We start from the raw sequence: 22,951 nt of genomic DNA, 5'->3' as shown, positions 1-22,951 counted from the left end.
TTCCTTCTTGTCTGGGTTCAGTTTAAATCTGTTTGCTCTCAGCTATTTGACTGCAGCTGTCAGGCAGCGACCCAAGATCTCTACTGCGTTACCTGGTGATTTGGATAGTATGAAACAGAGCTGGGTGTCATCCACATATTGATGACATCCAATTCCATAGCTACGGATTATTTCTCCTAAAGGCTTTACACAAAGGATGAGTCACATGGGGGAGAAGTTTGTATCTGTGGAACTGTACAAGCTAATCCCCACACTGAAGATAGCTGGTCTCCAACAGCATTTAAACCAGTCCAAGGCATATTCCATGATACCTACTTCTGCCTCCAAATGCCTCAACAGGATGGCATGATCGATAGTATCATAAAACCATAGCAAAGTTTCAAATCAGCATCATATTTTAATATTATCATTTTTCCTCTTTCCTATAATTTCCCAGCATTAGCAAATCGGTATCACTATGACAGTACATATTACCTGTGGATGAGGTAAGTATGATTTGTACAATATGTGCCATAGTGACAAGGTGGAAGATATGAATATCTCCAGTACCAAGACTGACCCCTGAAAAGTCCAGACAGTGTACAGCAGGGAAGGAGAGCACCAAACATACCTGTAGAGAGAAGGGGGAAATGTATAAAAGGAACAATCATTATTTTCTCATTACTTGCACTTGCACCTACTTGTCCAAATACTGTGAACAACCCTCCACTTCAATCTTATACCACGCAATAAACGGAAAGGGTTTTGAATGCAAAATAGTCAGTAAACCATTTTTTTAAAGAAAAGGAAAATGTCACACAGAGTTTCAACCCTAATAATACAGGGTTGCACTTACTTCTAACTGTTGTTCATCGAGTGGTCTTCTGTGCAGGCACACATGGGACTATGCAGGTGCAAGCCTGCTGTGGAGGTGAAAAGTTCAAGATTTCTAGAGCTTTCTGAAGCCTTGGAGCACTTCCCCCTTGTCGTGTGCCGATCTTTTCCTGCCCAAACAGCATGTGACTTAGGGAGGGGGAGCGCACCTCCCTCAATCCTCCCTTTGCCGTCATGGAAGAAACATGCATGGTATCGCTCATCCGAAAGCGAGGAAAGGAGGGAAGGATGTGTGCCTGCACAGAAGACCACTCAATGAACAACAGTTAGAAGTAAGCGCAACCCTGTATTATCAGTGCTGAAACTGTGTGTGAGGAAAGATGCTGCTCTCCCCTTATTAGGGCCAGAGAAACATATGAACAGATTCTTATCCTTGCACATCCTTAACCCTTTTCAAATAAAATAAAAGAGTGCTCCTTTTATCTAAAGAGTGTAGCATGTGTTCCTCAGGTAATGTGGGGTTCAGCATGAATACAGGGAGAATAATGTCTTGTGAAAGATACAACGATGAAACTACTTGAGGTAGGAAGATGAGGCTAGGGTGCATGACTGCTTTGTCATTATGGAATTTTAAGAAAGGTGGGTCACAGAGAAGAGCTCTTAATTCTCCCACCCTCCTAGCTGATGTGATAGCAACTAGGAATGCTATCTTGTAAGAAACAACAGAAAAGTCTGATGTAGCCATAGGTTCAAAAGGTTTATACATCATTGCTGAGAGTACCAGAAGCAAACTCCACTGAGGGATGGGTGTAGTAGTAGCGGGGTACAAATTGAATAGCCTCTTTAAAAAAAAGTCTTTGACAGCTGAGCAAAAAACACTGGAATCTCCAGTCTTATAATGGAAAGCTGAGATAGCTGCCAGGTGTAATTTAAATGATGCAACTGACAGCCTACTCTCCTTTAAATACTCAAAAATATCATTCAAACCACAAACCACAGGAGAGCTTTTGCAGTCTCCTGCCCGAACACTGAACCTGGCCCATTTATAAGCATATGATTTTCTTGTAGTTGGCTTCCTAGATGACAGAAGAATCTGGGTGATCCACCTGTCAGTCATCCATCAACTATGCCACGAGGTGCAGGGTTTGAACGTCGTGATGGAAGTGGGGACCTATATGGATGAGATCCTCCTCTTTTGGGAGATCAAAGTATATGCCTCTGGACACACCTCTTGTCACGGTTGGAATTGGAGGAAAGGTGAAGAATAGTGCGCTTTATTAATGTATCTGGAAAGCACCTGCAGTGAACCCCAGTTTGACGCTTATAGGGAGCAACACTGAGGGCATTTCTTGTTGTAGCGGGAAGCAAACAGCTCAATAGTGGGAAATCTCCAATCTTGGAAGACAAGAGTAAACATATTGCTGCTTCAGTGCCCACTTGTGGTTGGACGCAGTAGATCTGCTGAGAGTGTCTGCTGTCTTGTTGGATCGGCCTGCAATGTGTATGGCTGTGATATTGATGCTGTGTGCTATTGCCTTTTGCCATAATCTTGCTGCTTCTGAGTTGAAAGCTAAAGATCTCATGCACCCTTGTCTGTTCAACCAGATATGGGATGCAATATCTGGCAGACTCCATAGGACCAGAAAAGCTATAGGACCTGCGTCAGCATTGTATAGCACTTTCAATATTGGATCCAATGGTTTGTGATCCAACACAGCAATATCCAATTCTAGGGATTTTGCCATCTCTATGAGTTGTTCCCTATACGTCAGGTCCTCAGATGGTGAAATTGGTAGATGATCTCCCAACATCTCATTGGATGATAGACTGGAGGCTATGTCAGATCTCAGGTCTGATCTAGGAATGTGGTTCTCCTTCCGAATCTGACCTAGGTCTAAGGTCCGTTTCCAAAGAGTGCAGATGCACTACACCTTCAGAGTCAAGGGTCTGTGCCCCTATAGTCTGAGGTGGCATAGGCTACATAAGAATTATTGGTTCCATTGGCCTCGTTGTGGATAGAACATTGGGGATGGGGCTTGAGGGTAGGGAAACCACTGAGGTTGTTGCGGACCCCATAGCACAAGAATTGATTGCCCGGAACCATGACCTTGAGTAGCATTTTCTTCATCTGCTCTGCCATGCCCTTTGTACACCCAATGCAACTGTGGCGACTCATGGGGAATCTCAATCAGATTCTCACCTGAGGATGAGGCTAATTCTAAAACCCTCATAGATGGAGATAGTGTACAAGGGAGGGATATGCACTCTGAGTCTACACCCCTGCTGGATCCATGGCTATGGGGAGGCAATCTATGACTGGATAAGCCTTTGCCAGAACATTTGGCTTTTTTCTTTGCCTTCTTAGACATTGGTTCCAACTAGGTCGGTGGAACCAATGAAGATCTCAGCTCCGAGGGAGGTGCTAGATCCGATGGCTAAATGAAGGGCACTGAGGCAGATGGAGCATAGGCCTTTCTCTCTGGTTCAGACAGGTGCTTCTGCAACTGTGTCTCTGGAACTCCAAGAGCCTTTTCATAAAGGGCTGCTTTGAGTCTTGCCATGCTTTCATAACATGCCTTAGGTGTGAATTGCCAGCACGCTTTAGAGGATGTTACATTATGGCCTTCTCCAAGACAAATGAGGCACGAGTCACGTATGTCTGACTTTGCCATCTTTGTATAGCACTCAGTACATTGACTTAAGAAATTTCACTCATAGAACTCAAAGAGTAAAGTGTTCCTGTGGAAAATTTTCTTCAGAAAGCCGAAAAGGTGTCCTATCTCAATGGCAGCAAAGAGAGGAGCTGACGGAGGACTGCTCCCCCTTCCTAAGTCATGTGCCATTTGGGCGGGAAAAGATCAGTGCATGATGGGGGGGAAGCACTCTAAAGCTTTGGAAAGCTCTAGAAATCTTGAACCTTTCACCTCTGTGGCTGGCCTGCGCCTGCACAGTCCCATGTGAGACTTCACAGAAGCCATGAAGATGAACTAGACAATTACCAGCAAGGCTGTATGCATGGCAATGAGGAGAGAGGGCTGATACATTTAATAATTGCTTTCTTAAAATATGTCTAGCATGTCGCACTTTCCCCATAGGATGACATATGCCACTGGAGCATTGTTAAAATTGAGATGCTTACCAATAAATGAAACATGTCGATATCAAGAATGCACGTAAGATTTCCATTTTTTTCATTAGGCACTAGTGCTGCGTATTTAAAACACAAAACAGTTATTAATGAAACAGCATGTATATTCTCCATTAATTTCTGAAAGTTAGTAGCCACTCAGATTGTTAGTCCTACATCCTCAAGATACTTGCGCACCAGAAGAACATTACTGAATTTATTTAGGAGAATTCTACGACACCTCTTCACAGTCTTGCTCAAGGTGGCTTACAACTGAAACTCCATGAAAATATTAAAAACAAGCCATAAAGAACAAACTGTTTTAATAGCATAAAAGCTATCTATAAAACAGAGGCAGATCATTCACAAAGCTGGTAAGATAAAACCCGTAATTAAAAGCCTGGGTAAAAAGATATGCTTTGACCTGGTACTTCATGTAGAGCATGTTACAATGCTGCTGTGTCTGTTGATGAAGAATATTAAATGAATGTCTCAATTACACAGATGTAAGAATGCTTTTAAAGTGTAAAAGTGATCACAACTTTTCATGAGACTTATTCCTTAGACAGGGCCAGTTCTACACGAAGTGGCCATTTGAGGCAGCACAAAGAGAATGTTGCTGACACAGTGCTGGGGCTCAGCTACTCTTGTGGGGTGAAAGTGAGAGATACAGAGAGAGAGAAAGGGAAGCGCTTGGGGGAAAAGTACCTTAAACTGGTCCTGTTCCTAGCACTCTGGGCAGCAAAACTTGGACCTCTGCCTAAGACACTGGAGAGACCAATGGTCTCCCTCAGCAAAGGGCAACTGTGTTTGTTTTTCATAGCATTCTTCAAGGCATACTGAGAATGAAAGTCTCCTCAAGGGATTGAAAATTCTGACAGATTTCTTGCAACAATTTCCAGGCCACCTCATTTGAAGGTAAGAGAGAGTTAAAAATAGCTTGTGTGCAGTGTGCGCACGGCCTCAACATTCACTAAATGGGTTTTGTGCTGCTAGAGTTCCTCCTGAAAGAAAGAATATCAACCATTGTATGTAACTAATGTCCAGTTTCTGCAATACCATTTCCCAGTAGCATAATAAACAGAGTACTGAAATTTTAAGACCACCAGTTTCTTTTACCAAACCATCTTTTGTTATTCTAAGAACATGCTGCTTGGTACAGTTATTTTATTTACTTCATTTATACCCCACCTTTCTCCTCAATGAGGACTCAAAGCCATGTACATCATTCTCTTCTCCTCCATTTTATCTTCACAATAACCCTGTGAGATAAGTTAGGCTGAGGGAGTGAGACTGGCCCAAGGTCATACAGCAAGCTTCCATGGCAGACTGGAGAGTTGAATCTGGGTCTTCCAGATCCTTGTGTGACACTCTAACTACTATACCACACCAGCTCTCAATTAAAAATAAACATCTGGATTTTGCATCTCACCAAATTGTTGTTAAGCAAATCCCAAAAAGACTGTTAAAGCAGTTTTGAAATTCAGTAAATATTCCAACACTTTATCCAAAGTTCATGGAAGTTATTTCCATCTTTTTTGCGTTCCCTCAGCAGTCTCCTGACCTTATCCTCACATTACTATCAAGGCATGGAGGACCCTCCAGATTAGGCCGCAATAAGGACTCAGCAGGAACAGCACTCGTGCCCCAATCGTGAAATCCTACACAAGCAACTTCCATTAACTTGCTCCACTACCCTAAGTATAGGACAAACCCCACATACTTCCACAACACCAGTATTAGTATGACCCAGGGAGAAACAGAGTTAAATGGAACCTTGCCCCATGATCCTCCTCAATGACACAATTACCAGATTGCAGACACCTGTTTCATAGCAAGAATTTATTAAGCTTAATTTTCAACAGCGTACACTGAGGTATTTTTTTGCAGACATTTTCATTTGAGAAATCTTGTTTGCCATCAATGTTTCAAGACAAGGAACGTGGAAACAAACCCAGGACTCACATGAGTAATGCTTGGATAAACCCACTAAAATGGATAGAAAAAGCCACTGCACACAGTTTTCACATCGAGTGTGGGGATTCAAAGATTTACTTAAGAATGCAGAAGTGGTCATGTACATGTGTTATGGTCAGTCTCTCTCCTAATGCTGTAATAAAGAATAGTTATCATAGTCTTGAACTTACATGATAGAAGCGTACAAAAGTGACCCTGTACTGCCGAAAGTGAAGAAACTGTCCAGTGTGCTGCTGCAAATCTGGTCAGTGAAGTAAGGCAGTCATCCTAAACAGAATACCTTAATTAGAGCAACATACGAAAAGGGTCCAATAGAATAAAAAACACAAACACAGCAATATGTTTCTGCACTATTTAACAAAAGCCAGATTTTGTGGGAAACATTTTGCCATTCTGAAATTTCAGAACTGATTAATATTAGCATGTTTAGTTTCCTAAATAACATTTGATACAGGAAATAGTCATAATATTCACTGCTTGCTTTTCATATAATTATCTTCTTACAATAGCTAGTCATTGTCTGACATGGGTCTAAAGTATGATTTATCTTATAGCTTCATCAACTGTGTCTGTCCCTTAAATCTTCAAAATAAGATGGTGGTTATAGACCATACCTGTCGACAAGGTAAGTGACCAAATAAGGGTTTATCTTCATCAGACAGCATTTGTTCTGTGGAAGGCAACATTAATTATGGTTATAAATTGAGACACTCAGCCGAAACATGCCTCGTATATTTTTTAGCAGATTAACAAAGAGTAATTTAGTTACCCATTGTTTGTATTGTATATGCACAACTGCCCCAGCACATTACAGGTACACGTGGATCTTCTTCATTGGGATGAACCTTGAGCCCCACTTTATATGTTGCAGTGCCAAATGTTTTCAGCATTTCTTTAATGCTTTCAGAATATGGATTCCTTAGGTAAGTGAAAAATATATTACTTTAAAATAAAGTTTTGAAACCTGTAAATAGTTTAACATTGCCTAGAAGTTTCATGCATTTCTGCATCTAAGAAGCCAAGTACACCAGCATCATATTTTATCCCAGACTGGGTTGATGTATGCAGAGGTAGAAATGTTAATTTGTTCTAACAACATTTCTTATAGGAGAAATTACAGAAGGGGAGAGGGAAGAGCTGAGGAAAAGAGACATTTGGTGTGAATCCTGTCAAAATCTTTCAAGCATTTCTTGAAGCTATCTGAGACTTGTACAAAGGACCTAGGAATGAGACAGTGTTCCCTTTCTTTTTTAAGCTTGTTTATATATTTGTTAGCTAGGCTCCATTATTTTTTGCAAGTTTGGTAGATGTGTCTGCACTATGTATTCATGTTGCGCACTGTAATATAAATATTCCATAAACTGTGTACACAAAAGGAACATTATTTAAATGATTAATGCTGATTTATCGATATACGAATGTTGAAAAGTGTATACGGTTCATGGGAAAAAGCTCAGTGGGAGGAAACAGAAAACAGCATTAAAATAATCATATATTCAGTTCACACTAGGGAGCAGCAAAATTGAAATGGGAATTTTTGAGATGCAAGAAAAGATGAGAAATTCAAAATCATATCTTAACAGTAACTGAGACTGATCTTTATTTCCATGAAATATCCAAGCCTCAGTTTTGTTCTAATCACGGCAGAAACATTTCCACTTCCAATAAATGTGCTGCCATTACCTTTTAAAGAATAACCTTCAAGTGTGACTGTCTGTGTAAAGGACTAAAAATGAATTTTGTTGTTACATGTAATGGATGATGAAAAGGGTCAAAGATTTCAGCTAGGCATGTGTGTTCAGATATATCCAGTCCAAATACATATCCCAGAAAACCACTTTGATATCTGGAGTGGTATTCAGAATTCTCAGGAATACTGGTGTCTGGGTCTTATATATTTCCAGAAATATTCAGGAATATTCAGGGCTAGCATTTTAACGATATCAAGCCTAGTTTTTTTTCTTTAGAAGATATTCCAGCCCGGGGGCGGGGGGGGGGGGAGGCAGCTCCCAGCCAGATGTGACCCTCATTACCTTGGGCTTTGTGAGTTTATACTGAAATCTCAATGTTTCTTTTGTGGCCTTTTGATCAATAGAGATGAAAAATGTATCTAAATACTGATTGCTACAGTTCCATCTTCCAAGTCAACTTTTACGCAGTTGCTTATTTCTTTGTAAGACTCAGCTTGGCCATTTTGCCTTTGTTTTTTTCCTAATGTGTGTATCGTTTTCAGAAGTTGCTCCTGAACAAGTAGGTACATTAATGGCAGTTATCTGTCTAGCAGAGCTGAAACCATCTGCTAGCCTTTGTTAATCAATGCCTCACAATGGTAGCTATATTTTCAGTGCTTTAGCTTCTTCATAATTTATAAAATGAATACATACTTTGGTTGCAAGACTGGTATAAACCCTTCGGGCAGCTGTAGCTCATCCATTTTTTCTGAGTTACTGCAAGTGGGTTTACCTTAAAAAAAAGTAAGACACTGCATTATTTTAGATAGCTATTAATAGTGCTGCAGACTGAAGGCTAAATGTCATCTTAGTTACTATATACCTGAAAAGTTAAAAGTTGCAATTCAAACCCCCCCAAAAGAAACAAAACACACTATTTGAAGAACAAATGGAGGGACCCTTTTCATATATGTTTAAGACAAGACAGAAAAATTAATGTCATACTTACTAGAACTTTCCTGATCTTGAAGCATACACAATGCTTTGACTTGCTGAGATATTATTCTTAGCCACCAAGTTAGATTTTGTTGACTTGAAGAATCTAAGCTGTCAGGAAAAAAATGAGATTCTCAAATTATCTGTTAACATATAACTAGAATAGTCACTACCTTCCCATAGCCCTTCTTGATTAATATTTCCTGTAAGAAATTAAAAACCAAATTCTGTAACCTCTACATGTTATGCAAATTAAGCAGATATGCATAAGCTATTGTTTTGCATAATTATGCACTTGTGGCTATTTTGCTAAATTTATCATGCCGTTTTATGGGAAGTTTTGCTTCTTGTGAGATTTTTCTGTATGATATTGCTACAGTATAACAAAGAGACGGAATGCCCCAAACTGGCTACTACAAAAGCATCCAGTACAATATAGACACATACACCTGGCAACTATCTAGGCATTCTTGTATTGTAATGGCATTATGCCCTATTTTTCTACCAAACATTTTACATTTTTAAACATCTTGTTGCTGAACCTGGAGACAGCAATGGTAAGTGACATTATTAACTATAATGATGCCTTTCTTTTATGGATTACTCTCCATTTCTACTAACATAATTGCCCTTTCCTGTGGCCACAATATATAAGCTTGTATCCCACAAAGAAAATCCCTAATCCCTGTGACATAGTTTTGTGCGTGGCAGATTCTACTCTGGTATAGCAAATCCCTTAATGCAGCTCTCTGACCTGTTAAGCAGATGATCACTGATGTTTACCTATCAACGTAAAAGTTTTGCCACGTGTGTCTTTGCCTCACTAGTCTTTTGCCAGGGCAAATCCAACACCAGTTAAAAACAGACAATCTTCAAAAATGAAGCTGCAACTGTATTTTACAACTACTAATGCTGTCCTCTTGATCTCTGACCACTTCAAAGATAGAACCCAAGATTCACTATGCTGACAAATTTAAAGCACATTAACTTTATACAGGATGCATTTTCGTATATAACATACTTTTAGATTTATTGTTGAAGGCTTTCATAGCCAGAGAACGATGGTTGTTGTGGATTTTCCAGGCTGTACAGACCACGGCTATACAGCCCGGAAAATCCACAACAGCCATACTTTTAGATTCACCATAGAGCTGCTGGAGAAACTTCTAGCCAGAGATGGTTAGGGTAAGTATTCCACTCCTATGGAACATTCTACTGATATAATGTCTGGAAATAGTTTTTAATCTTACAATTAAGATGCTTTGTCTCATTAGTCTTAGATTGATCATAGAGAATCTACCTGGAAAGCAGCATAATTTGGCCAAATTTCAGAAAAATCTGATATAAAAATGGCTGTTCTGAAAGTTTTAAGTTTGCCTTGATCATTATTCAATTTCTCCTTCAGAGATTGATAAAATTTTTATTAAATACATTATCTGAAGGGAGAGTTGAGTGCATGTATGAGGAAAGTAGCCCTTCTATGTGGAATTCCTAAAGAAAGATGGCCACCTCCAGGCCAGAGGAAAGAAGGTGAGTCAACCATTGCCACAGAAGAGATGGTTATCTGAGGAGATTCCTGGGCTGAGGTCTATGCAGTAAAGCTTTTTCAGCAGATGCATTTAATTTTAAAGATAGTCTTTTCTTCGTGGGAGAATTCTTTTTGTGCACAATAATGAAATAGCTCATAAATTAAAATAAATTGTATTTTATTGAAAAATTATTAAAAAATAGCCATCCATTTTTTTAAATATCTTCTTTTAAAAAATACTAACACTTAAGAGTGTGTAAAAAAAAAACCTTGTGTGTACAAGAGAGACTTCAGAGACCCTACACTGCAGAGCCCTGATCTAAACAATGGCTTTACACCTTGTCTCCCATCCCCTCCCCCTGCATTTTCTGGGAGACATTAAGAGAAAAGTATTCTTTGCTATATAGGCCTAAAGAAATACATGTCCACATCTTATTCTCATGTTTCCCATTCACTTATCTGTTATCCATCAATTTCCTGTTCCACATTAAACTGTTTTCTTATTTTTCTTTCTCTCCAGCTACCCTTTCTACCATACATCTTTGATTTCCCCCAATTTCACTTCACATTTCCTCTTCCTCTACTTCTATTTCCAGAGCTCTGTGCAAAGTGAGCAGTTACATCAGTGCAAATATTCCAAATTTCTGAAATGTTAAGTTATTTCAAAAGATACAGGGTGCCCAATTTTCAACCCTTTAGCAGAAGACAAAATGTTTTAATTTATTTAAATTTAACTCCAGTTCCACAAATTAATCAAACGAAATAGTCCCTGTAAAATGTCTTGGGTGCTTTTTAATTTAATGAGCAGGGATACCGTTCTTATAAAGAGCAACTGACCTGTTAAATAATCTTCTTGGAGGAGGGAGCAAAGGAATGACAGTGTTGCTTAAACATTCACAAAGAGGACAAAGGAATTCACCATTTTCTACATCATAACTTGTGTGCACTCGTAATCTCTGCTGCCGTCTTTGCTCTTTTGCTTGCACAGCATCAAAGTATCTTTAGAAAGCCACAGAAAATATTAACTGAATATTGCAAAACTAGGCCAATGACATTCCACTGAATACCACTTTTTTGTCTTCTGACACATCCTCATATATATTCACCAGCATTTCAAGTACCTGCTGCCAACCCAACTGCCACATACAAATACAGATCTTACACAAGTACTTACAGAGAATCAAGGTATGATTAATCTTGAAGCAAGCACTACTTTTTTATACCAATACTACTACAATGGAAGAATATTTAACATTTCTTCCTAGATCAAATTTCTAATTAATTCTACTTCACTTAGAAAATCTTTAATACTTTGCATACAAAAGAAAAGTATGCTTGAAAACATTAAATATAAAGAAATGTGCTGCAACTTTATTGCCCATTACCTCAATATAAAAAGGGACAGTACAGAACTGTTGTGAATGAATTAAGTCAAATCTTATTCCCCCCCAACTTATTTTATTTATTTATTTATTTATTTATTTTCTATTTATATTCCACCTTACCCACACCAGCAGGCTCAGGGCGGAATATATATCGAAAATAAATAAATAAAATAAATAAGCATAGGGGAATAAGATTTGACTTATTCCCCACATCAGCAGGCTCTTTGGTTACACCCAAACTCTGCGCCCAAGAAATTTTGTTTTCAATATATTTTATGCATTTAAAATATTTTTATGGCATCTTTCCACCCAAACATAGGGCCCCCAATACTGAATTTTTCTCCCTAATCCTATTAAAAGGCAGGTAGCTTCACTGCCTATAGTTACTCCTCTTCCTACGTAATCCCCTGATCTACAAATACATATTATGATTTTAGACACCTAATCAGACATACAGCCTAGGACCCTAAATAAGCTGAGCACAAGAGAGACTGGCTACTCTAGCATTTCGTAATCCACTGATATGCATTACATACGAAGGTTGCCAAGCTCCAAGGCTGGGAAATTTCTGGAGATTTGAGGCTGCAGCTGGGGAGAGTAGACCTTGGGACAGCGATCCCATTCCCCTGGTGGGGGTGGAGGATCCTCCGTTTTTACCCTCCGCCCCCTACCTCCACTTACCTGTCTGGCAGGAGGAAAAGGCACCGAAACGGGTCACCTGGGCATGCTCCCAGGGCAGCACAACAATGTACTCCTGGGAGTGATGTCATCGTGCTGCCCTGAGAGCGCTCCCGTGCTTTGCAGCAGGCCAATTTTGGCCCACTTGAGGCCTAAATCAGCTCACTGCAAAGCATGTGCATGCCCCTATGTGATGACATCACTTCCCAAAAGTGACATCATCACACTGGCGCGAGGAACATCATGGGCCTGGCGAGGAGGTAAGTGCTAGCTCCTCCGTTTCCCACTGGGAGGCTAAGGGGACCTGGTAACCCTACCTTGGGAAGTACCTCAGTGCAGGATAACACCACAGAATCCTCCCTCCAAAGCAGACATTTTCTCCAAAAGAACCGATCTCTGTAATCTGGAGATCAGTTATAATTTCAGGAGATCTATAGATCCCTCTTGGAGGTTGGCAGCCCTAGCTGAATATGACTGCCTGGCAAACTACACCAGCCAACCAAAATATTTGGCACCTGAATTTTTCTTTAAAAGACAGTTACCTTTGCCAGCAGTGAGCATGCATAATATGTCCACAGCTACCCGTGTGTGTTCCACATGACAAGTCTGGATGCATGAACAATGGATCATGTTTTTCTGCATGTAAAAACATTTTAGAGATATTAAAAACGCTGTTTGTAGCCACGAATCAATTATGGCATTAAATATAATATATATATTACAGGATTGATGTTTTTAGATAGATAAAAGAAATGTTAAAACTGATTTTCAGAAACGTTGATTCATGAGGAGAAAACCTGAGCCACTAATAAGTTAATTCTAATTTTATATATAGGGAAAGGGAATCTGAGCCCTCAAAATCTATTTAACATAGAACGAATTATTTAACATAAAAACATTCAACATATGTTTTGAGACTCAAAAAAGTTATTTTCTTGTTTAAAATCGTTAACTAGAAAGACTGTGTTCTTTGTTGTACAGACAACCTTTAAAATACAATCAGAGATTCATGTCCAGTAGCACCTTAGAGATCAACTAGATTTCCAGGGTGTGAGCTTTCAACCCTGCGTGGACTTTAAAGTCTCTTACCTTTTCCCACTCAACGTGTCTAACAAAGGGAGCTTTCACACTTGAAAGCTCACACCCTGGATATCTATTGGTCTCTAAGGTGGTACTGGACCTGAATCTTACTCTTCTAGTACAGACCAACATAGCTACCCACCAGAAATTATCCTTAAAATACAAATTAGCTATGAATCTTAATTTGCAATGAAAAGGAAAAACGTTTTAAAAAATCTTATTTTTAAAACCAACAGTATTTAATGAGAAAATTAAGGACTTGAAACATGAGTTTGACAAATAAAGCTCAGAACACCAGCAGACTGTTTATAAACCCATCCCTTCCCCCCTGGAGCTATAGTAAATAAATGTAATAGGTACATCAAACAGCAGAAAAATCTAAGATGAAAGTAACCACGAACAGAGAGAAAAATTTCTGGAAATGTTGAGGTCATTTTCCCCTCTTTTGTAAAAACAGACTTTTGGGGAAAGTGAAATATATACACTTACCAAACTTACACTCATTTTAACAACAACAACAACATTTTATTTATATACCACCCTTCAGGGCAACTTAACATCCACTCAGAGTGGTCTACAAAGTACGTTATTATCCCCACAACAAACACCCTGTGAGGTGGGTGGAGCTGAGAGAGCTCTGAGAGAGCTGTGACTGACCCAAGGTCACCCAGCTGGCTTCAAGAGGAGGAGTGGGGAATCAAACCTGGTTTTCCAGATTACAGTCCCGCTGCTCTTAACCACTACATCAAACTGGCTCTTTAGTGATTTAACATAAAATACATCATTTATAATTTAGAGAGGATATTTATAATATAATTTATATAATTTCATTTAAAATTAGAGAGGATAAATTTTACTAATTGACATATATATGAAGTATAATGCCTTAGAAGCAGACATATTCTTCCTACAGACTTTTTTCCTACAGGAAAGTTTTCAGTGGGCAGCTGTGTTGGTCTGCAGTAGAACAGCAGGATTTGAGTCCAGCACACCTTATAGACCCACAAGATTTTCAGGGTGTAAGCTTTGAAGAGTCATAGTTGGTCTCTAAGGTGCCAGTGGACTCAAATCCTGCTGTTCTACTGCAGACCAACACAGTTACCCACCAAAAACTTTCCTCAAGGAAAAGCTGGGGTGGGTGGGGGGCATCTGTAGGAAAAATATGTCTGTGTCTGTATTTTTTCAAGAGTTTTTCCAGGGCTTTCACATCTCTTATCTTGAAATCTGGACAGCCACCAATATAAGGGCACAAAACTATGCAAGTTTCTTAAGCAACTGTAATATCAGCAGACGAACTGAACTCACATTTAATTTGATGTAATACACTCTTGAACTAATTTCTACAGCAAATAAAACAAGCAGAGGCCTCCAAGTTATTGATGGGCAAGCATAAGGAAGGGCAGTATATTTACCTCCACTTGCCCATCCTATGATATGTCCCATTAACTGCAACTACTCATGAAAAGAAATGGGCAAAGGAGAAGCAAAGATGAAGACAGAAGTATCTTCTGCTTATATACAGAGACCCAGTTCAGATCTCCTCTGGTTAAGGGGCTGAGGGAGCTGATGAAGGGAGCTTTAACTCTTGAAAACTTATACCCTGGAAGTCTTGTTGGTCTTCAAGGTGCAACTGGACTCAAATCCCACTGTTCTATTGCAGACCAACACTGCTACCCACTTGAAACTAACTCCATACTCAGTCACAGCAAACAGAAACAGTATTTCTTTGACTGCAAGGAAGTACGCAGTAGTCCACCCACTTGTCTCATGACCAAAACAGCTTTGGCCTTCTTTCCAGCTAGCAGGTACACTAGCCTCAGCTACAGACAAAGTCCTAACAGCCTGCAACTAGGGAACATATTAGTCATGGGATAACTGGAAGGGTTTTGGCTTGACTAAACTGGGAACAAAGTAGTATTAATTAAAGACATTGCCTCAAGCACCTGAATTCTAGGATCCTAATACCGACTACATACATAAAACTGACTGACAATTTTGCTTATCTCTACATACCTGGATCAGCAATCACTTTATTTCTGTTTTTAGACAAGACGGTTGATCTTTGAACAAATGCTGCAAGGACCATTGCTCTGTTGTCCACTTTAACTTCCTGTTCTTCTTGACACAAAATACAGGTAACCACTTGTCTTTGCTCAGTCACTTTAGTCTGCTCAGGGCCCAAAGCTATAAGCTTGGTATCTGAAACTGAAGGACTAGAATCAAATTATGTTAGTGAGTATTCCATTGAAATGTTTTCAAAAGGAAACTAATATATTGCTTTATTATATACAGCTCTTTAAATGATATTTTTGCTTTCAGAAGAGTTCTATAAACAATTGGTCAAATTAAGGCCAGCACTCTAGAAAGCAGTTAGATCATCAAAATTGCTGCAGTAATTTCAGAACACAAAATATATACAAAATCAGGGGTTCTCGGTCCTTTGGGGACTTTGGAATTCTGACACAAAGTGGTGAGTGCAACAAAATGGCTTTTGCAGGAGGTGGAGCCAATCACAAAAAGGCAAGGAGTAAGATTATGCATAACTCTAATAGTATCTCTTCAACAAACAGAGCTTCTGCCTGAAATAACAAGATACTTTTTAATTTACACAGCCAATCAGACCTCCGGGGACTAATCAGAAGCCCTTGTGTGGAAAAGACTCACTTGGCCGGAGCCACTTTCTAAAAACACTTGCCAAGCACCAGGAAAGGTGTCAGCAGGCACCATAGCACCTGTGGGCACCTCAATGGAGACTCCTGCAGAAGATTATTCTGCTTCACAGTGGGAGCTTAGTATTTCAGAATCTATTTATGTTGACTAATGCTTCCAGTGACTAACTTTCTAAATATAATAGATTAAAGGAACTACAATTCAATAATCTTGAACAGCATAAATAAATACAGCCAAAACTTGTCAATGACCTCTTAAGAGATGTGCCAGCTAAGGATAAGGAACAGAAGCACTGGATATATAGAAATCATATTCCTCCTACTGAAAGGGCAATGGCAGCTGCTATCTTCCCGTGACAGGTTTGCCACTGTCCTCTAAACAGGAATTGCTGCATCAAATTATCCTGAACAACATGCTCCAGTTTCCCATTAAAAACTATTTTACCTAGATTCCAACTCAAATTGTTGAAGATTTTTTTAAAAAGTGCAAAGTCATATAATATAAATGTAATAATAATGTCTTCATTATATTCATTGTGTTGGCAAGTCAAATGATTTTTACATAGGCAGGTATCACCAAGCCAGTGATACTCATTCAGTGATTCAGGAGCCACACGTGGCTCTGAGTATTGCTTCCCAGTGTTAAAAAGGAAAACACAAAATTAGGTAGAACAGTATCTGTTAGAAAAACAGCAAGGCATATTTTAGTGTTGCTTCATATTTCCACTGTGAAAGAATTTGAAGTGAAGAATGTCTGTTTTTTAAAAGGAAGAGGTGGTAGCCATTCAAAATAATTTGACTCTTTCATCATCTTACTTGTTATCATGCACTCTGGAGGTAGAAGTTTCAAGTTCATCTAAAGTCTGTTGGAAAAGCTCTTTGTTCTCATCAATGAAATGTCGCTGCATTTCTGACATCTGCGCCATGATCTTCTCTCTTCGCAACCTGGCTATCTCAGCTTTTCGCTTTCTCTCTGCTTTTTCTTTATCTCGTGAGCTCTGCAAAAGTTAACATGTTGCAAATGGAAATCAATTCAAATCTAGTGTTTAACAATACACAAAGGTAACATAAGACACGTTCTTGCACAATATTGTACTTGCCATTCTCCCTGTGAAGAGATAAGTCACTCCAAAAGGGAGCATATTTTCATAAATACCATGACTTCATGAAACTCTTTACTCTGAACTGTGCATAATTAAAAACATACCACCACCTTAAATAGGAAAATCCATTTCATTGATTCACCTGAGTACTTAATATAAGCTAGATATTAAACTTGACATGAAACTACCACTTGAGAATAGAGACATCACGAACAGAAAAAAACAAACAAACATGATGTTCATTGTTCGTTGCCATCCACGAACAGGAACTCACGAACAACCACAAACATGACCCTGTTCACGAACATGTTCATGGTTGGCTGTTTGTGGGGGCTAGCAGGCTCTCCTCCAGCCATCATTCAAGTTTGGTCAAGATCCCTACTGCACCACTCCCAGAAACCCTACTTGAGCAGGCAGCAGGAAAGGTACCAATAGTAAAAAAAATAGCTTGGCCCCAGAGCTTGGCAACAGCCCTGGAACCTGAAGGGGTAGATCCCTATCCCACCACACACAAAGAAAATTCAAGCTCCAATGCACTCTCCCTGTCTCTCTATCAAAATGCCAACAGCAGCTGTCTCTCCCTCTCCACTGTCTGCAAAGACCAGCCAGAGCTGGGAGCCCCCCCTCCCCCATGGTCTTTGCTCTCGTGTAACAAATTTGGAGCTCCGCACTTGGAAGGAAGACCTGCCTATCAACTAAATTGGGCTTAGCCTTAGATTGGGGTTTCCAGGGCAACAGCAGGAGTTCAAACAGAGTTCAGACAATCCCTGCCTACGTAGCCAAGGGAATTGATTGCAGGTGCCAGACTGTCTGGCTTGACGAACAGCAATGAAGGAGAATTGCAATGACCACCTGTTCATTTAGAATGGGGCCTCACGAACAGCTTGTTCTCAAACAGCAGATTGGGCTGTTCGGCGCTTTTTTTTTTGTTCGTATTGCTGTTTGTGCCCATCTCTACTTGAGAACAGCTACACACTGAATTCTCTTCATTCTCCTTAATGTTCTGGCACACATATCAGTGTTGCATCCCATATCATGTGTTGCACTGTCTCTACATTAGTGGTAGTTGGTAGGAGCAGCAAAAATGTATGTGATAGTGCCATATCTAAAATCTGCCTAAGCATTACAGGAGGGGGAAACCGTAACATGGAGATGCTGCCATGTTTAACACAACGTTATTTGATTCATTTAAACCTTCACTTTTCTCCCCAATGGGGACCAAAATCACCTCACATAATCTTCTCCACTATTCTATCCTCACAATAGATCTGTGGGGTAGGTTAGGCTGAATGTGTGTGACTGGCTCACAGTCACCCAGCACGTTTTCATGGCAGAGTGAATATTCAAACCTGTGTCTCCCACATCGCAGACCAACACCCTAAACATTACACCATCCAAGATGAAGCAAATAAATATATCACAATATGAAGAAAACCTGAATTGGTCCAAGCAGATATCTACTGTAAAATCTTGATGTGTTTGGAGCACAGATTCTTCAGGGCAGTCTTTTTTATTAAAAACCAAGCCCAGTTTTCTGGCACTCTGTCTCAAAAGACTGATGAGGCTTGTGTTCGAAATGCTTGCAAAACATTGGGTTTTCCTCTTTTGATGGATCAGCTGATGAACCTACTTGCTTCGCTTTACCAAAATAATTTAACACAATCAGTTTTAGAATACAGTACACAAAAAGTATAAGGACTTTCAGTTATAATAGTTAAGAATGTTATATTACATTCAGAATAATCTAACTAAAGTTTATGTGCAATTTGTGGCATGCACTACATAAATCAAAATCAACACCTTTTCACTGTTTTCATTTCATTATTTTTACCTCTTCCATAATATTTCCCTCAGCTTCTGATACAGGACTTGTAGAAGACCTTTCTCTCAGCTTCTTAACAGCATTAAAAGTCTAAAAAAGAAATGTAATATTATGTGGTATTTAAATATGTTTACATAATGTAAAATATATTATTTCAGCCATAAAATGTGCAAATTATGCACCAACAATTTACCTTTAGTATCCATCTGATCATGTCTTTGTGTACTTCCAGATGGGGCGCATTTTGCAAAGTTTCCAACATGGCTAAGATACTAGGAGAATTGCTAGGTGCCTCACCAGGTCCTGTTACAAACAAAAATAAAGGCTACATCTCACAGTAGGAATAAAGTGTATTTGTATGAACTTATCTTGCTAGATTAAAACTAGCATAGTAAACCAATGCTTCAAGGAGTGTTTTTCATCCCCAAAATCCTTGTGGTGTCTAAAAAAAAAAAATTCATTGTCCCAGGAATGGGGAATGATGCTTTAAAAACATCACAGCAAGAGTGAGCTTCAGCTACCACCTACCTACCACTCAACTATCCCAAATAGGTAATTCGCATAAACTCTTTTACTCAAATTTCCTGGTCTACAGGCAACAGTCAGACCTTATCAGCTCTAATATAGAGCAAATGTTTCACAAAGACAAATGTATCTTTGTGAGTCAGTCATTCAGTCCCAGGAAAAACAGTGTTGCTCTTACCTGTAACTGTTGTTCATCTAGGTCTTTGTGCAGGCACACATTGGGGCTTGCCAACTGGAAAAGATTCTTTAGCGCTAAAAGACCAGAAGGGGGCACTCCGCCCCTACTGTGCACGTGCAGAAGTTTCCTGCTGAATGTAGGTAGGGGGGTGGAATGCCCCCATTCCCTTCAGTTCTCCTGAGCCACCTGATGTATAATACAGTAAAACAAACACACTCACAGTGGGGGAGGAGGGAGGGAATGTGTTCCTGCATGAAGACCTAGACAAATAACAGTTACAGGTATGTGCAACACTGTTTTCGTCTTTGGTCTTCAGTGCAGTCCCACATTGGGAGTTTAGCAAGCTACTCACAAATGGAGGAGGGTGAGAGTGGGAATTCCCCCCACTGTCTGGCCAATGTTACAGGAACCATAAACACCACCTTCTGAGATAAGAGGGGAAGGGGCAGGAAAACATGAGTTCAAAGGTTGTTAATCTTAATCGAGAGAGAACCAGCAGGAGACTCCATAAAGGAACTGGAGGGATTCTCAGAGGAAGGGTATCAAAGATATTTCTGAGAAAACACAAGAAATACGTTAGAAGAAAAAAATACGTTGTTGTCAATTCCACCATGAAAGGCTGATATGACAGCTAACTATACTTTAACAGAAAACACAAATTGGTTCTGGTTTTCTCGGATAGGAGGGCAGTATTGTAGGGAGGGGGTCTCAGATGGTTTGCTAATGAGTAAGGAACCATAGACTTCACTATTATGTTGCCTTACATATTATCTGTTGCTTTAAATATGTACTCCTACATACTACCTGTGCTTCAAGTTGTTGAATGTCAGTCCTAGAATTGATTATGTTCTGTTTCAGCAATTCTCCAACCCCATATTGGATCCTTGCTAATGCTACGCCTTTGTAAACTTGTATTCATTTACCCTATTACATTGTTTATGGAAACGTTCTTAACACTGTATGGAAATGCCTGCCCTTGTCCTTTTGCTAATTGTACTAATTGTTGCTACGTAATCCGCCTTGAGTCTCAGTGAGAAAAGTAGACGATAAATGACACAAATAAAATAAAAATAAGTAAAATTAGTTGTTAATGGTCAGGGGAAGGGCAAAAGTCCTTTAGATTCTAACTATATTAGGAATCAATCCCACTTGAGACAGTAAGATATGAAAAATACCATTTTGCAGATATTCAAATGGCCTGGTTCACCTCCTTGGAGAAAGAGGGTCTTGTAAGTTCAGTAGCCTCACGGTTAGTTTCAGAGGTGCTATATCACAGTGCTATATCTGACCTCTACCCAGGGCATCTGGTAGTATCAGGAAGCAGAGACATCAATATTGGGACAGAGTCCCTGAAATGGCATGGCCAAAAACAGGTGAGTAGAATGTGGTGAGCGTGGAAAATCCAAATTCCTCAAGTATCCTTGTATCAGGGAAGTAGATGGAACTACGAAGAAACCTCTGGTCCAAGGAATATGGAAGAGATCCTTCTTTGATGGCCCCACATAGGGGCTCTGCATTCATCAGGAAAAAGACCTGAGAATAAACTGAGAGCTATGAAAAGAATTGCCTGAGCTTTGAGGGTTTGAGAATGAAAATCATAGACTAGTATAGTTGCAGTCAGCTACATACAGTTTATTTCCCCTTCTGTCAGTCTAAGGTGACAAGAGGGCATGACAAAAAAAAAAGACTTAAACCTCCTCAGCAAGCAGGAAGGATGTACAAAGGAGGCAAAGATGACGGGGCAATCATGCTGTTTAAGGTTGGAGTGTTTCTCGATCTTCCGAGGAATGGTAAAAATGGAGCAAGGTTCTTTTGCACTGGCTGTGAGCAAGGTGCAACAGGTCTTCTGTTGCACTTGGCTATGAGAGCAGGAGAGAGCAGGAGAGATGGCTGCTATGAGAGCAGGAGAGATGGAATAAAAGCATGCAAGGCTTTATTCCCAGGTCTTGGTTAGAGGTTGAAACAACATGGGATCATTTTCTCAGCATCATCTGAACTCCGAAAGTAGGCATGGATGGGGTGGAGGTGACACTTGGACCTATGAGGAGGGACTGGACGAACAGTTTGGAACTGAAATAAACTGAAGTCACTGCAACCCAAGAATGCTCAGGCAGCTAGTTTGCAAATCCTGCCAGTTATATAAAGGCATCAGGGTTGCTGAAGACTGAGGTGCACATGATTATGAGGCCCCTGAGAAAACTGTAGGAACCAGTCACTTCCACCGTGGGTTAGGCGCATTAAGATCCTCAAGTGGCGCGCAATCCTCCTCCAGTCTCCTGAAATGGGATGTGAAGTGGGGGGAAAAATCTAGGCAGACTAGAGTCCTCTACCTATACAGCAAAAGACTATATCAGGCTTTAAGCAGGTGGAGCATTCCAGATGAGACAGATCTGGTGAGTGACACTCCCTGCCAGAGAAAGGGAAGGTGGAAGGGGAAATCACTCATCATCTGATGAGCATCCAAAAAAGGCTTAGTTGAAATCGACAGTGGCCCTTGGCCTTGTCAGGAGTCTTAAGCATTTCTCCTTCTTCAAGCATTTTCTCCCACAGTGCTACATTTAACCACTGGAATCTCTCATGCCTCGCCTTGGGAGTAAAGTTTTGGCAGATCTTGCAAGCTGTAACATTATGGCCCCCATTCAGGCACATGAGGCAGAGTTCACGCTCATCTGTGCGAGTCATTTTAGTACCACACTTGGAGCAGCGCTTAAAAAGTGCCTTAGAAGACATACTCAGGACAGATTAAACTGTACCTCAAAGAACAACGACATCAAGTAAGCCAGATCGAAACACACTAAAAAACAACCAAAGTCCGAATCAGAAGCCAAAACTGTAGTCAGAAGTCAGTCCAATGTCAAAATTAAGCCGAACAAGATCAGAAGCAAAAGTAATGGAGCACTGAAGCGAAAGTCCTTCTCCAAATGGCAGCAAGAAGAGAACTGAGGGAAGGGGCCGTTACTCGCCATTAGGTCACATGACTGTTTGGGTGGGAAACGGTCGCTGTAGCTCGTGAGCAACAGTCCCTCAGGAGCTCTAAGAAGCGTTGAAGAATTTTCCATTGGCTGGCAGCACATGTGCAGTCCCATGTGGGACTCCACAGAAGAACAATGATGAACTGGAGTTCACGGTTCTAGTGGGCTGGCAACTCCATCACAGCAGACGCCTTTACTGCCGGATCTGGCCCTCAGAACTGGCGTTCATGGTTCAAGCGGGCTGGCAACTTCATCATGGTAGATATCATGGTAGATATCTTTGCTGCCAGATCTGGCCCTCAGAACCAGAGTTCATGGTTCAAGTGGGCAGGTGGCTTCAGTGCAGCAGATATCTTTGCTGCCGACATATATGAGCCAGGGAGAGCCTTCTCCCATAACGTCACTTGAGCCAAGAAACTCCCTTACTT

General features: G+C 40.2%; 1 protein-coding gene across 3 annotated transcripts in view; it reads right to left on the bottom strand.

Moving 5' to 3' along the window:
* UBR2 (ubiquitin protein ligase E3 component n-recognin 2) overlaps nucleotides 1–22,951 on the bottom strand; it is an 87,645-nt gene that overhangs the window by 24,247 nt on the left and 40,447 nt on the right. For 2 of the 3 annotated variants that reach the window (XM_054982453.1, XM_054982442.1), the window contains exons 27-39: nucleotides 19,042–19,151; nucleotides 18,858–18,938; nucleotides 16,740–16,921; nucleotides 15,268–15,467; nucleotides 12,717–12,810; nucleotides 10,949–11,110; nucleotides 8,597–8,694; nucleotides 8,302–8,380; nucleotides 6,687–6,835; nucleotides 6,532–6,587; nucleotides 6,088–6,184; nucleotides 3,953–4,020; nucleotides 475–610 (exon numbers count right to left, since the gene is read on the bottom strand). In XM_054982453.1, coding sequence (XP_054838428.1) covers nucleotides 475–610; nucleotides 3,953–4,020; nucleotides 6,088–6,184; nucleotides 6,532–6,587; nucleotides 6,687–6,835; nucleotides 8,302–8,380; nucleotides 8,597–8,694; nucleotides 10,949–11,110; nucleotides 12,717–12,810; nucleotides 15,268–15,467; nucleotides 16,740–16,921; nucleotides 18,858–18,938; nucleotides 19,042–19,151 — 1,512 coding nt within the window. Of the gene's footprint in view, nucleotides 1–474; nucleotides 611–3,952; nucleotides 4,021–6,087; nucleotides 6,185–6,531; nucleotides 6,588–6,686; nucleotides 6,836–8,301; nucleotides 8,381–8,596; nucleotides 8,695–10,948; nucleotides 11,111–12,716; nucleotides 12,811–15,267; nucleotides 15,468–16,739; nucleotides 16,922–18,857; nucleotides 18,939–19,041; nucleotides 19,152–22,951 lie in introns of those variants that run through there. The other variant, XR_008597292.1, reaches the window with a different exon arrangement.

This window comes from Eublepharis macularius, chromosome 1 (assembly GCF_028583425.1).
Source record: "Eublepharis macularius isolate TG4126 chromosome 1, MPM_Emac_v1.0, whole genome shotgun sequence".
NCBI lineage: Eukaryota > Metazoa > Chordata > Lepidosauria > Squamata > Eublepharidae > Eublepharis > Eublepharis macularius.
This window is presented reverse-complemented; position numbering and strand designations above follow the sequence as displayed.